Genomic DNA, 16332 nt, shown 5'->3' with positions numbered 1-16332 from the left:
ATTCTAGGTTATCCCTGGTTGACGCGACATAATCCGGTCTTCCGTTGGAGCACTAACAAACTGGCGTTATGGGGAAATAATTGTCGTTCTTCTTGCCTGACTCTTCCTGGCCAAGCAAAGTCAGTTGAGGGCATAAAGGGTCTCCCTCAACCAGCAGTTCCCCCGGAGTACGAGGATCTTCAGGAGGTCTTCAGTAAAGCCTGAGCAGCTGAACTACCCCCGCACCGACCCTGGGACTGCGCAATCAACCTCTTGCCAGAGCAGAGGGCCACGCACGATTACATCACCGAGGCCCTCACTTCTGGCCCATCCACCTCTCCTGCATCAGCCGGTTTCTTCTTTATCAGTAAGAAAGATGGAGGCTTGCAACCTTGTATTGATTACCGGGGATGAATGCAATCACTGTAAAATATCCCCACCCCTTTGATCACAGCCGCCTTGGAAAGCATTCATGATTTGTCCTGGTTCACTAAGTTAGATCTTTGCAGTGCTTACACCCTGATCAGGATCTGCAAGGGGGACGAATGGAAGACGGCATTTTCCACCACCCTGGGTCATTATGAATATCGGGTCATGCCGTCTGGCCTGGTAAACGTCCCCTCAGTCTTTCAAGCCTTCCTGAACCACGTGCTGGGGGATTTCATCAACTGTTGATTGTCTACCTGGACGACCTTCTGATCAACTCCCGGACCCAAGAACGCATTTGTCAGGTATGTTCTCTCTTAAGATGGCTTCTAGAGCGCTAGGTTTATGTCAAGGGGGAGAAATATTTATTCCACCAGAGGCAGATCTTCCTGGGTTACATCCTGAGTCAGCAGGGGATTTCCATGGACCCCCGGAAAATCAGTGCCGTGACGTCCTGGCCCCGACCTACAACTGTAAGAGCACTGCAGTGCTTCCTTGGCTTTGGTAAGTTCAACCCTCGCTTCATCCGAAGCTTCAGCACCGTGGCTACTCCCCTCGCTGCTCTAACCACCAGTAAGGAGCTTCAGCTCCCATGGGATGAAGAAGCGGAGAGGGCCTTTCAGGAGCTGAAGACCCCCTTCACCTCTGCCCCAGTGTTGAAACAAACAGACCTCTCCTTGCCGTTTGTGGTGGAGGTTAATGCCTCGTCTGCTGGCGTAGGAGCCATCCTGTCCCAGAGGCAAGGGGACCCTCCTAAGCTGTACCCCTGTGCCTTCTTCTCACGGTAGATGTTCCCAGCCGAACGTAACCGACACAGGGAATCGGGAGCTCCTAGCCCTCAAACTTGCGCTCAAGGAATGGTGACACTGGTTGGATGGGGCTGTATACCCGTTCCTTGTATTCACCGACCACTGGAACCTCGAGTACCTGGAGAAAGCCAGACAGCTAAACTCCCACCAGGCTCGATGGGCTCTGTTTTTTATCAGGTTCAATTTCACTGTGTCATATCGACCGGGTTCCAAAAACACAAAGGCTGATGCCCTGTCCCAGATTCACGACCCCGAACCGACACCAAACACTCCTGAGGGGATTCTCCCTCAGGGATGTATCATAGGCCCTGTCAGGTGGCAGCTGCTCCAGGACATCCAAGACGCCCAGACCAGTAAGCTGGAACTGCCTGGGAAACCCTCAGGAAAAGACTACGTGCCCAGTCAACTTCGCACCGCAGTGATGAAATGGGCCCATGAGGCCCCTGAGGCATGTCACCCAGGTATCCAGTGTACTCTTTCTCTTTTACAGGGACAGTTCTGGTGGCCTTCATTGGCAGACAACATCTGGGACTTCATTCAAGCCTGTGCCACTTGTGCCCAGATAGGGACCCTGCCAGAAAAGGCCGCCGGCCTCTTGGAACCACTGCCCGTACCAACTTGGCCATGGACACACGTTGCCCTGGACTTCCTGGTAGACCTGGCAGCCTCCGAGGGTAAGATGGTGATACTCACAGCGATAGATCGGTTCTCCAAAGCTTGTCGTTTGGTCCCTCTTCCTAAGTTATCCACCGCCCTAGAAGTCACAGAGGTCCTATTCAAGCGGGTCTTCTGACTGTACGGACTTCTGGAAGATATTGCCTCTGGCAGAGGACCACAATTTGTCTCCCAGGTATGGAGAGCCTTTTGGAGGCTGCTTGGTGTGACAGTAAGCCTTACTTCGGGGTACCACCCGCAGGCCAACGGGCAGGTCGAATGCCTGCAACAAGACATCGCAAGGTACCTCCAGGCTTATTGTTCTCAATGACCGCACCCATGGGCTCGCTATCTGTCGTGGACAGAGTATGCCTACAACTCCGCTCCGCACTCGTCCACAGGTATCTCGTCTTTCCAGTGTATTTTAGGGTACCAGCCTGCCCTGTTCCCCAGGGAATCCCTGCAGAGCCCGGTCCCAGCCATAGAATCCTAGCACCAAGAGAGCGACCGAGTGTGGCGTACAGTGCGAAACCACCTGCTCCGCAGTTCAGAAAGGTACAAGTATCAGGCAGACCGACAGCGGCGCATTCTATCCTTCCTGCCTGGGCAACGTGTGTGGCTTTCAACCCGGAATCTTCGCCTAAAGACCCCTTCAAGAAAACTCGGGCCCCATTACATCGGCCCATTCAAGATATTACACAGAGTAACCCCAGTCACCTATCGTCTGCAGTTGCCCCTGGACCTCTGGGTGCACCCTACCTTCCACGTGTCCCTCCTGAAGCCTGTGGGGGTGTCCCTTCACCAGCTGCCGGCCCCCGCAGTTCGGTCCCCCCCACTACCTATTGATGGGGACCGAACAGACAAGGTCCGGGCCCTGTTGGACTCTTGCCAGCGGCGGGGTCGGCTATAATATCTGGTCAATTGGGAGGGATAAGGCCTGGAGGAGTGGTCTTGGGTTGCAGCATCTGACATCTTAGATCCGGAACTAACCACCATCTTCCACAGAGATCATCCCGAGCGTCCGGTCCCTTGCCCTTGGGGACGCCCGCCATCACGGCCTAGGGCGTCCGGAGCCACCCGTCGGGGGAGGTACCGTCACATCCCCAGCAGCCAGCGCGTCGGCGACACCTGCTGTTTCTTGATGGAAACAGGGATAAAAGGGGACGCCGAACAGATGTGGAACCTTGTTCAGCGACTACTCTTTCCTGTCTGGTTGTGTTACCTGTAACTCATTCCGATCTTGACCTTTCCTTGTTTATTCTTCGACCACAATTCTCACCTTGTCCTTTGCACTCTCTTTGCTGATCACCCGACCATCGCCTGTCCCACAACTTCTCTTGGATTACGTCTGTCTGCTATAATAAACATCGATTTGAAGAACTCTACACTTGAGTCCATCATCGTGTGGAACAAAACCATGACACACAGTAAGGAACAGGCTACAGTAAAGTCTGTCAGCAAGAGATATACAGTACAAAAGATACAGATTACGTGTGAACACTGAGGTAGGGAGACTTAGTTTGAAACAGAAGTGAGGAAACTCACTGATAGTGAACCCAAGATGGCCCCAGGGTCTTTTTGAACTGGGTGAGGCCCACAATATCTATGTAGATGAGCTCCACCACTTTGTCCCCCTGGCTAGGGCAACTGGACTTGTTTCCCGTCACCCTTCTCATTATTCTGGGGAGAAGGGAAGATAAAAATATGGCACATGAACCAATTTCATAAAAGATGTTTAATAAATTCCTTACATGAATTTAAAGAAGTCTTAGAGCCTACTTGACATGAGTAAATATTTTACATTCGTCATACGTTTGATTAATTTCTGAAGCCACATAATGACTGATTGACAGGAAAATGGATTAATTTTATAAATGGAGGGGGATGCCTGTACACTGACTCATTTAGATAATGCCTTCACCAAAGCAACTAAGTGATTTACCCACTTACACGGCTGGGAAACCTGCCTGCATCAATTCAGGGTAAGTTACTTGATCTGAGGGTACTACAACAAGAGCTGGGACTTGAACCTGGATGCGTCAAGTGTAATGCAGCAGGGCTATCCATGGCACCACCTGCTGATCAGCCCCAACTCACTTCACACTGTGCATGACATGTAGCAGCGCAGAACTATTGTGTATGTGGATGCCTGCTGAGTAACAACTCACTCTTTCAGCTCAATCAGTGAGGCTGAGATACGGATGTCATGACGCAGCAGATACAGTGTGGTGATGAGATCGCTCCACTGTACCAGCTCCCCAAGCGGGCCCCCGCTGAAGGCATTCTCTGAAATCCTGAATCCTGACTCCTTAGTCAGCAGGCCCAGGTGGACCAGGATCTGAAGTGGTGGGGTCAGGTGAGACCGAGATAACAGATCATTAAAAGTGATCAGAAGAAAAGGTGAAGGGATGGGGCACAGTGACAGTTATGTTGGGGAGCACAGCAATGTGCAAGCACACTCTTACTTTATCACATTTTCTCAACTTCCAATGCAATTATGAAACAGACTTTTGGAACATTTAGACAAGAGACTCTGCTAGTCTTTTCATGCTTGTACTGTAGGAATGAAACTTTTTCCATTTATAAGATCTACCTACAGCATAGTGATCCTGGCACTAATGACAGGAGAGGACCATTTCAACCATAAAATGTTTCTTGCTGAAATTAGAACATAAGTTGTACTTTGGTACATTCAGTTAAATTGGGTCTTCTATTACATATATGCTTATGGTATTACAGTACTGTCCAAAAGTCTTAGGCACTTAGATTTTTCATAAAAATATTTGTTTCAGACAGTTGTTACTTCATGGAGGGGGTGGTGGTGCAGTGGGTTGGACCGGGTCCTGCTCTCTGGTGGGTCTGGGGTTCGAGTCCCGCTTGGGGTGCCTTGCGACGGACTGGCATCCTGTCCTGGGTGTGTCCCCTCCCTCTCCAGCCCTATGCCCTGTGTTGCTAGGTTAGGCTCTGGCTCCCCACGACCCCAAATGGGACAAGCAGTTCAGAAAATGTGTGTGTGTTATTTCATGTCTTCTGCATTAGTGTCAATGGAAAAGAGCATATTTTAGATTTCCAAGCACTCCTTTTACAAAAAGTTACAGTATTACAGAAATGGTTTTGTATGTCATTAAAGAAAAAAAAAAAAAAAAAAAAAAAAAAAAAAAAAAAAAAAAAAAAAAAAGAGTACACACACATTGTCTGAAACCACTTCTCAAGTGGGGTCACGGCAAGTTGGAGCACCCTGTGTTAGGCAAGGCTAGAAGAGGAGGGGACACACTCAGGATGGGACGCCAGACCATCGCAAGGCACCCCAAGCAGGACACGAACCCCAGAACTGCCAGAGAGCAGGACCCAGCCAAGCCCGTCAAGCCAAGCGGTTGTTGACAATGGATGGTAACTAAGCTTTGTAGGAAGTTTATTAAGAACATTATTTTTGGAGGCATTCTCACTTTACAGCTCTCCCCCCCCCCCCAGATGCCCAAAGCTTTTACACAGTACTGTATGTTTGGGGTATTTCAACTAGGAGTGATCAGGAGTGTTGACTGTTTTGGCTTGTGTAGCTTGATGCTACAGGTGCCCCATGTGATAGATCAGCCCCATTCTGGCCTCAACCCTACTAAATGCACCGGGCATTTTGTAGTGTTTATGTGTGAGCAATACACATCCAATCACATCTACTCTGGCTCCCACCCACCTTCTTGCACTTTTGCTTGGCCAGATTCTGCTTCTGCGCTATTGAGCTGACAGCGTTGACCCAAGGCTCCGCCATGCGCCGAATGCGCAGCATCATCCAGCGGAACTCCTCTCTCCGAGACATGACCCGGTACAGCTCCTGGAAGCTGGTACGGATCTTGGTCTGATGAGTCAGAGTTATCTTTGCCTGATGTGGGCTGCTTTTAGAACAGAGTGCTGCCAACAAATGCACTGCATGGATACCTTTCTTGGTTAGAAAAAGTCCACAGAATTGGTGAGGCTGCCCTCATTGTAGATGATATACCATATAAGGGAGGTAGAAGACAGGGCAAGTTCTGGGAACACATAGTGCAGCCTCATCTACAGCATTACACAAATCTTTACGTGGACCTCAACTGTTCCACAGTAGCTTCACAACAGTAACCAATGAATGGACATGCCAACTGGCTGAAACAAATGATTTATATATAACTCACTTTAACAGTCAGTAGGGGAGCTGTTATTCAGTTCACATGGCTGAAAATTAGCTTGTTTCCTCAACAACAACTGAGTAATCGGAGAACAATGCTTCAGCAGGGGATCATTATTACTTCTATTGGCCATTGGCAGGTGGCTGCTTGGAATTCAGACAACCTGGCTGTTGAAAGAAGCAGCCTACAGGTCCAAAGGAGCAATTTGTGGTCTCAATAATATAGGATGTTGTGTTTTACCCAGGGGGTGCAGTGGGTTGGACCGGGTCCTGCTCTTCAGTGGGTCTGCGGTTCGAGTCCCGCTTGGGGTGCCTTGTGACAGACTGGTGTCCTGTCCTGGGTGTGTCCCCTCCCCCTCCGGCCTTATGCCCTGTGTTACCGGGTAGGCTCCATTACCCCGTATGGGACAAGCGGTTCTGAAAGTGTGTGTGTGTGTGTGTGTGTGTTTTACCCTAACATTCCTGTGTGTTAGCTGACATTCGTGTGTGTTAGCTGGGCTAGTCTCGCCAATCTGTTGGCATAAAAACACGCATAGCTGTGTCACTCAGCACGAAAGTCACCTGTTTATAAAGGCAGAATCCATAAATCAGCACCATGCTATTGGTTTGTCTTTTGTAACTTTGGCAAAAGGTAATTGTGAGGTGATTATAATGGTGCTGATTGAGTTGTTTCAATAATGCACATTGGGAGATTATGTTTGGGTTCCCTTTGAGTGAGAAGTTCCTCTCAGCATTAAGAACACATCCCTCACCTTACAAGAAAGCTCTGCTCAACTGTTGTAACTAGCTATTATATTATAAAGTACATTATATAATCTTTTATTACATGAACTGCAAGGATATTTAAACAATTGACATGCATGAACACTTGTATATTTTAATATGGTTTAAAAATAGTCATACAAATACAGTACAGTGGTTTATGCTCCACTACTATTTTCAATTTCATTTCTAAATCTATTGCCTTTTGCTTTTTCTTTGTAGCACCACTACAGTACTCACTTTTTTGCTATTTTGTCTTTTCAAAAAAAAAAAAAAAAAAAAAAAAATATATATAATAATAACTTGAAGGGAATTACAAACAAAATGTTTTGTAAACAAAACACAGGCACTGCTACATACCCAAACACTGATTGAGACACAAACAGCAAGAAATATGATGCTTTGCAGCTAGTGTATATCATACAGTAGATAGAATGTAACATCTGACACTGACCAATCAAATGCTGAGACTCAAAAGTGTTATAATATAGCTAGTGGGATAGCCATCATAAGTCTGGGTTGTATCATATATGTCATATGTTGTAACCTGAGTACTACTTGCATATGAAAGAAACAGGGCCTGATCAGTATAATGGGAACATGGTTAGTGCCGGGGTGTATAGAGTGATACTCTCACCTGGCCTTTTCTTTCAGCCTCCTCAGTGAAGTGCATCACCCTCCAGGGGAGAAGTGGGCACCAGTTCTCCACCTGAGGGTTAGCAAGTGGATGGAAAGACTTGAGAGGCCGGCTATTTAGGCAAACACAAGCGCTCTTCTGGACAATGTCAGGACGAATGGTTCAGAGAGGAGGGTTAATTGTCAACAAGTAAAAACAGATGCTGAGTGACCGCCCCCTTCTTTGTCCTCACTGAGAGTGTGTGCTCAGGACTGCATCAACAGCCTGATTTTGTCCAATAGGCTCTTGACAATCCATTGCTCCCCAGGCCCAAACTGTGGCCTGGCCCCTTACCCCATTAATTGTATTAATTTCTGTTACTCTATCAATGTTATCAGAGAAAGAACCATTCCACTGTGAAGGCTTTGTTTTTACAAAATTTTGTAATAACCTGAATGTGCACAGAACCCCACTATAAATGATTCCCAAGGGTCTGGTTTTTATTAAGGTGCTAATCAATAAGACGGGCTGCTGCCTCATTTGCAATCAGAGCCATGAACACTTTTAAGAACCAGTCTAACAGACCATGCAGTACTCTCAACTCCTACAGCTTCTCTCACAGTCTTTAAATGCTTACTCACTCCTGCATATGTGTACTTACACTACATGCATATTCTCAACCATGCCCTAAGATAAAGAACAGAATAAAACACAAATGTGACAAAAACTTATTTAAAATTAAATAACAAATTATACCATACGGGATTACAATATGTTACAATGTATTAGTATCTATTGTGACCAAACATGAGTTTCTGAAGGCCTCCAAAGTTCAAATATGTGTATATATGTATAAATATTTAGATTTATGGTACACATACATACACACATAGCTATTGGATATGAAAAGCAGTAGTGTAAGTAAAGATTGGTATATGTACAGTGAAGCTCTTCCCATAAGAGCTCGATAAGGTTGAGATCTGGTAATTGTGCTGGCTAGTCCATCAAAGACAATACTCTGGCTTCTTGTTTCTTCACAAAAAAAGGTTTTGCATAGCTTAGAAGTATGCTTCACAATGTTGTCCTGAAGCGAAATAAAATTTGCACCAATCAAGCACTGACCACAGGTGATAGCATGACATTGTAAAATAGAATAGTAACCTGGACTCTTTGTAAATCTCCCATCTTGTCAGTACCAAAGCAGCCCCAAACCATTACACTTCCTCTGCCTCGCTTAATAGAAGGCATAGAGCACTCCTCCAACATCCTTTAATTTGCTCTTCGTTTCACTTATGTTCTTCTCCTTGCTCCAAACACCTCAATGAATAGCAAATGCATTGACTCATCTGTCCAATACTATTTTCCAGTCATCCACCATCCAATACCCATGTTCTTTTTCTCATGCTAATCTTTTAATTTTATTTGCAATTTTCAGATATGGCTTTTTTAAAACTCTGCCGCTAAGGCAGCATAATGGAGTTGTGGTATTTTGATGTGTACTGTCCCCTCCCCCTCTGTGTATTTAACAAAGCAGCCAGCTGAGGACTTGCAAGCCTTCAATTTCTCAAGCTACAGGCTCTGATGTAGTTATCTTCTTGTGCAGTTGTGCATCTAGGACTTCCACTTCTTTTTCTATCCTGCAAATATCCAGTCTGATACAGTTTCATTTACGATAACATTACAATTTCTTCTAATCTTCTCCTCCTTGTCGACCACCACTATGTCTGGTTGGTTCGCCAACAACTGCTTGTCAGTCTGGAACTTGAAGGACCTTAGCTCTGCTGTTTTCAACCACCTTTGGTGGTGTCTCCCATTTGGACTTGGCGACTTCCAGTCCCCTTCCTGGATCGGGGTCTTGTCGTGGCGGAAGGGTTTGCATCATCAAGGAATTTCAGAGCTATATCGTCGGCGACCAGGGCTGGAGTGAAACTCCAGACTAACATGATCCAAAAATCCTCATGACATAAGTAAACAAGACAATGTTTACCCTGCCCAGAATAGGGTCACCGGGACCTACCCCTGGAGCCAGGCCTGGGGGTAGTGTTCCAATGCTAGTGCCTGGTGGCCGGGCAGCCCACGTAACTCGGCTGGGCTCAGCCCAAGAAAACAACGTGGAGGGGGCATGTGGGCCCACCACCTGCAAGGTCCAACAAGGGGGTGGGTTGCAATGTGTACCAGGCAGCAGGAGGGGGCAGGGTGGTGCATGATGTCATGGCCCCTTGCGGCAGAAACTGACACTTGGCACATGGAATGTAACCTCACTGGGGGGAAGGAGCTGGAACTGGTGCAGGAGGTTGAGTGACACCAACTAGATATAGTTGGGCTCACCTCCACTCACAGTGTTGGTTCTGGAACCAAACTCCTCAATAAGGGGTGGTCTCTCCTACTCAGGAGCTGCACAAGGTAAGAGGCACCGGGCGAGTGTGGGAATACTCACAAGTCTCCGGCTGGCTGGTATAGAGTTGGAGTTGGTCCTGGTGGACGAGAGGGTTGCCTCAATGTGACTTAAGGTCATAGAGAGGAAAACTTTGACTGTTGTGTGGGCTTATGCACCAAACAGCAGTTCAGAGTATTCAATCTCCTTGGAAAGAGTGGATGGGGTTCTGGACAGGGCCCCACTTACAGACTCCATAGTCCTGCTGGGGGACTTCAATACTCACATTGGCAATGACTGGGAAATCTGGAGAGGGGTGACTGGGAAGAACAGCTTGCCCGATCTAAACCCGAATGGTGAAACGTTATTGGACTTCTATGCTAGCCATGGTTTGTCCACAACAAACACTATGTTCGGACACAAGGATACTTAGGATACTCATAAGTGTACTTGGTAACAGAGCTCCTTGGACTAAAGGTCAATGATCAACTTTGTAAACATTTTATCTGACTTGAGGGCACATGATCTGGACACTCAGGTGAAGAGAGGTGCAGAACTGTCAACTGATCACCATCTGGTGGTGAGCTGGAACAAATGGTAGGGAAAACTGACGGAAAGACCCGGTAGACCCAAGCACATAGTGAGGGGGTGTGCTGGGAACGACTGTCTGAGGACCGTGTCCAGAATGATTTTAACTCCCACCTCCATGAGAACTTCTCCCATATCCTGGAGGAGGTAGGGGAAACTGAGTCTGAATGGACCCTGTTCAAAACTTCCATTGCGGAAGCAGCCAGACACAGCTGTGGCAAAAAGCTTGTTGGTGCCAGTCACGGCAGTAACCTAAGAATCCGCTGGCGGATACCAGTGGTGAGAGAAGCCGTTAAGCTGAATAAGGAGGCTTTTAGGGCCTGGTTGTCTCTGGGGACTTCTGACTCAGCAAATAGGTACTGGCAGGCAAAAAAAGGTGGCAGTGCCTGCAGTTGCAGAAGCAAAATCCACAGCATGGGAGGAGGTTGGAGAGGCCATGGAAAATGACTTTTGGTCAGCCTCAAAGAGGTTCTGGAGAACTATCTGGCAGCACAGGAAGAGTTGGAGGAGCTTTGCTCAAGCTGTGCACAGCAAAAGTGAAGAAACTCTGACTTCAAATGAGGGCATCGTCAGAAGATGGAAGGAGCACTTTGAGGAACTCCTAAACCCGAGAGCCATGCCTCCCTTACAGGAGTCAGGGCCAGAGGCTTCCGGGGTATCAGAGTTCATTTCACTGGTGGAAGTCACTGAGGTAGTTGGAAAGCTCCACAGTGGCAAAGCACCGGGGGTGAATGAAATTTGCCCAGAATTGCTCAAGTCCCTGGATGTTGTGTGGCTGTCATGGCTGACAAGCCTCTGCAATGTTGCATGGACCTCGGGAACAGTGCCTTTGGATAGGTAAACTGGGGCGGTGGTCCTTATCTTTAAGAAAGGGGACCAGAAAGTGTGTGCCAACTATCGGGGTATCACACTTCTAATCTTCCCTGGGAAAGTCCCTGCCAGGGTGCAGGAAAGGAGGCTCTGACTGATAGTTGAACCTCAGATTGAATAGGAAAAATACGGATTCCATCCTGTCCATGGAACAGAGGATAGACAAGATAATTGAGGGGCAATGGAGTTTGAGAATCCAGTCTACATGTGTTTTGTGGACTTGGAGAAAGCCTACGACCGTGTTCCCGGAGAAATTCTGTGGGAGGTGCTTTGGGAGTATGGCGTGCCAGGGTTACTACTGCGGGCCATTCGGTCTCTGTACACATTGAGCAAGAGCTGTGTCCGCATACTCAGCATTAAGTCAAGCCCGTTCAACGTGGGTGTTGGACTCCGCCAAGATTGTGCCCTGTCCCCACTCCTGTTTGTGGTTTTTATGACAGAATATCAAGGCACAGCTGAGGTCAGGAGGGCATTCTGTGCTGGGACTGGAAGGTGATGTCTCTGCTTTTTGCGGATGATGTTGTCCTTTTGGCACCATCCCGTGGATGCCTCCAGCATGCACTGGAACGGTATGCAGCCAAGTGTGAAGCAGTTGGTATGAGGATCAGCACCTCTAACTCTGAGTCCATGGTTCTCTCACACAAAAAGATGGTATGCCCCCTTCAGGTAAGGGGAGAAAATTTTCCCCAGGTGGAGGAGTTTAAGTATCTTGGGGTCTTATTCACGAGTGAGGGTGGAAGGGAGAGAGATCGGCTGGAGACTGGGAGCACCGGCAGCAGTAATGTGGTCGCTGTACTGGACTGTAGTGATGAAGGGGGCTGAGCCATAAGAGAAAGCTCTCTATTTACTAGTTGGTCTACGTCCCTACCCTTACCCATGGTCAAGAACTCTAGGTAATGACCGAAAGAATAAGATCATAGACAGAAGCAGCTAGAATGAGTTTTCTCTGTAGAGTGGTAGGACTCACTGTCCATGACAGGGTGTGGAGTTCAGCCATCTGGGAGGAACTCAGAGTAGAGCTGCTACTCCTCCACATTGAAAGGAGCCAGTTGAGGTGGTTCAGGCACCTGGTAAAGATGTACCCTGGACCCCTCCCTTTGGAGGTATACCAGCTACGGCCAACTGGGACAAGAGCCCGAGGTCAGCCTAGGATCCGCTGTAGAGATTATATCTCCCACTTGGCCTGGGTGTGGCTGGAGATCTCCCGGTTTGAGCTGGAGGAAGTTGTGAGGGACAGGGACGTCTGGGCTTCTCTGCTCTCCCTGCTGTCACCGCGACCCTAAAAGGACAAGCGGGCAAGTAAATGGATGGACGGACTTCCAGTCTGTATTCTGCACAGATTTTCACTATCCCAGCCACTTGGTTATGCCTCTCAGTGTACACTGTCCAGTTTGCATCTTCACCCTGCTACTATGTGCTGGACTGTTTCAGGGGCATCTTTGCACAGCCTGCACCTTGGGTCCTGTCTTGTATGGTAGACCGCAGCCTCTATGGATCTGGTGCTTAGAGTCTCCTCTTGTGCTGCCATGAGCTGTCTTTCAGACCAGCTTTTTCCAGCCCCTGTTAGGATTTCTTGATGTCAGCCATTCTCTCTATATGTCAATGGTAGAGCCCATGGAGGGTCTTGGTCTTCTACAATGTCTCCTCTTCTTCCTCATCACCCTCTGTTTTCTGCTGCCTGAGGTACTCACTTAGCAGTTTGTCCTGGAGCGCCATCTTCCCGATGTACTCTTGCACACTCCTTGTATCATTCTGGATAGTGGCCCTGACACTCCTTAATCCTCACCCCCCGTTTTCGCTTATCGTATAGTCTCAGGGTGCTGAACTTCAGGTGGAACCATCCGTGCATTGTGAGGAGTTTTCGTTTCTTGACATCTGCAGCATCTATCTCCTCCTGTGGCTAACTTATCATTCCAGCTGGGTGTCTGATGACTGGTTGGGCTTACATGTTGTTGGCTTCAATCTTACTGCTACCATTGAGCTGGCTTCTCGGGACCTGCCTTACTCTCTGGTGGTATATTGTAGTGGCTGACCTCCTTACTGTCTTGTTGTTGTTTCCATTGACCTGTGGGATACCCAGGTACTTGTACCTGTCTTATATGTCTGCAATTCTGCCTTTTGGGAGCTCCATTCCTTCAGTCTTGATCACCTTCCCTCTTCTTGCTACCATTCCACCACACTTATCCAGTCCAAATGACATCCCAATGTCATCACTGTATATCCTGGTGAGATGGATCAGTGAATCAATGTCTCATACAGCTTGATGTCATTCATGTAGAGGAGGTGGTTAATAATTACTTCGCTCACACACACACACACACACACACACACACACACACACACACACACACATCATTCAACTACCAAATTACTGGCGCAGGATGGCACCGAAGATGGCTGCCGTGATGCATGCTCCAGCACAGCAATGCAGTTTTTTGTTCATTTTAACTATTTTAGCTATTTATTTATTGTTTTTAGTAGTAAAAGTAGTTAGTTTAATAACGTATGACAGAGATACACTTATAAGAATTGGCCATTCGGTTGCTCATCGTAAACCGGATTTTAATTTCCTAAACGCCGACGCTCTGTTTACAAACAGAGCAGAGCCCTCTGTCTGGGAGACCCGGTGGCGTTGACGGAAACGCAGCTGGAGAAGGGGGAAGAGAGCCGGCGTCCTCGTACGACTGAGACAGTGGGCCTTCCGTCCTCCATTACCCACCATTCTGCTGGCCAATGTACAGTCTCTGGAGAACAAGCTTGGCGAACTGGGGGCGTGGATTAGTTACCAACGTGAGACGAGGGACTGCTGTGTGATCTGTCTCATGGAGACCTGGCTGTCCGGAGAGGTTCCGAACTCGGCAATCAAGCCCCCGGGTTTCTCGGCGCACCGCGTGGACCAGACGAGAGAGATCTTGGGGAAGAGCAGAGGGGGAGGTGTGTGTTTCATGGTGAACAACTCGTGGTGTGACCGGAGGAACATACATCTCATCAAGTCCTTCTGCTCCCCTGACCTGGAATACCTCATGCTCCTGTGTTGGCCATATTGGTTACCGAGGGAGTTTACGGCAGTCATCATCACAGCTGTCTACATCCCCCCCCAAGGCCGACACGGAGCAGGCGCTCAAGGAGCTGTACGGGAGGATCGGCGAGCAGGAAACAGCGCACCCTGAGGCCGTGTTTATTGTTACTGGGGACTTTAATAGAGCTGACCTCAGAACAATAGCGCCCAAACTCCACCAGCATGTAACCTGCAACACACGGGAGGACCGGGTCTTGGACTGCTGCTACTTCCCCTTCCCGAACGGCTACAAGTCCCTGCCCCGCCCACCCTTCGGCAAATCAGACCACTGCTCTGTGCTGCTCCTCCCTGCCTACAGGCAGAAGCTGAAGTAAGAAGCGCCTGCCCTCAGGACGCTCCGCTGCTGGTCGGACCAATCAGACTATGTGTTACAGGACTGTTTCGATCACGTCGACTGGGAGATGTTCAGGTCCGCTTCTGACGGTGACATCGATGCCTATGCAGACACCGTGACGTGTTTCATCCAGAAGTGCATAGACGACGTGGTCCCGACCAAAACAATTCGGGATTACCCGAACCAGAAACCGTGGTTCAATAGCGAGGTACGGGCTGCTTTAAGAGCGAAACCTCAGCGTTCAGCTCTGGAAGTGTGGAGGAGTACAAACGAGCCAGCTATGCCCTCCGCTCAACCATCAGATCCGCCAAACACGAATACAGAGTCAAAGTAGAGGAATATTTCAACTCCAACAACGCCAGAAGTCTGTGGCAGGGGCTCAACAACATCACGGATTTTAAAAAGGAAAATAACCACCCTGCTCCGGACACTGCTGCCTCTCTGCCTGACGAGCTGAACGCTTTCTATGCTCGTTTTGAGGCGGGCAACACCACCAGCACAGAGAGAGCTCCCGCAGCTGCAGAGGTTAGTCCACTTTCTGTCTCTGTAGCGGATGTAGCCCGATCCTTCCGTCGGATGAAGACACGTAAAGCTGCGGGTCCAGACGGCATTCCGGGCCGAGTCCTCAGAACATGTGCGGTCCAGTTAGCGGGTGTGTTTACAGACATTTTTAACCTCTCCCTCTCCCACTCAGTCGTCCCACTGTGTTTTAAAACATCCATTGTGCCAGTCCCAAAACAATCAAAAATTACGTGTTTAAATGACTGGCGCCCTGTTGCTCTGACCTCCATAGTCAGTAAGTGCCTGGAGAGATTGATCAGAGACCATATCTGCTCTGTGCTGCCTGCCTCATTAGACCCTCTCCAGTTTGCCTACAGGAACAACCGTTCCACTGACGATGCCATTGCCTTCACTCTCCACACTGTTCTTTCCCACTTGGAAAAAAAGAACACTTACGTGAGAATGCTGTTTGTAGATTACAGTTCAGCTTTTAACACCATTGTTCCCTCCAAGCTCAGTGTGAAACTCCGGGCTTTGGGTCTGAACAACTCCCTGTGCAGCTGGATACTGGACTTTTTAACTGGCAGGCGTCAGGTGGTCAGAATAGGCAGTAAAATCTCCTCTCCACTGACCCTCGACACCGGCGCCCCGCAGGGCTGCGTTCTGAGCCCTCTCCTGTACTCCCTCTACACTCATGACTGTGTAGCTACGCACAGCTCCAATGCCATCGTGAAGTTTGCCGATGACACGACGGTTGTAGGCCTGATCCCTGACAGTGATGAGGCGGCCTACAGGGAGGAGGTGCACACTCTAACACATTGGTGTCAGGAGAACCACCTCTTACTCAACACCACGAAGACCAAGGAGATCATCGTGGACTTCAAGAGGCAGGAGAGGGAACACACCCCCATCACCATAGCGGGACACCGGTGGAGCGGGTCACCAGCTTTAAGTTTCTCGGTGTCCATATCACCGAGGATCTCACATGGACCAGTCACACTGATGCAGTGGTGAAGAAGGCCCATCAGCGCCTCTTCTTCCTCAGACGGCTGAGGAAGTTGAGGATGAACCAGAACATCCTCAAAACCTTCTACACCTGCGCAGTGGAGAGCATCATTACTGGCTGTATCACCTCCTGGTATGGTGACAGCACTGGCCTCAACCGCAGGTCTCTCCAGAGG

General features: G+C 48.7%; 1 protein-coding gene across 1 annotated transcript in view; it reads right to left on the bottom strand.

Annotated features, from left to right (window-relative positions):
• The window catches only part of LOC108941965 (alpha-1,6-mannosylglycoprotein 6-beta-N-acetylglucosaminyltransferase A-like), a 190305-nt gene that overhangs the window by 73273 nt on the left and 100700 nt on the right, over positions 1 to 16332 (bottom strand). Inside the window, exons 6-9 of the mRNA XM_018764927.2 lie at positions 7427 to 7498; positions 5560 to 5721; positions 4037 to 4206; positions 3414 to 3548 (exon numbers count right to left, since the gene is read on the bottom strand). Coding sequence (XP_018620443.2) covers positions 3414 to 3548; positions 4037 to 4206; positions 5560 to 5721; positions 7427 to 7498 — 539 coding nt within the window. The remainder of the gene's footprint in view (positions 1 to 3413; positions 3549 to 4036; positions 4207 to 5559; positions 5722 to 7426; positions 7499 to 16332) is intronic.

The sequence above is a fragment of the Scleropages formosus genome, chromosome 21 (assembly GCF_900964775.1).
Source record: "Scleropages formosus chromosome 21, fSclFor1.1, whole genome shotgun sequence".
NCBI lineage: Eukaryota > Metazoa > Chordata > Actinopteri > Osteoglossiformes > Osteoglossidae > Scleropages > Scleropages formosus.
Note: the sequence above shows the minus strand (reverse complement) of the source record. Positions and strands in the feature narration are given on the sequence as shown.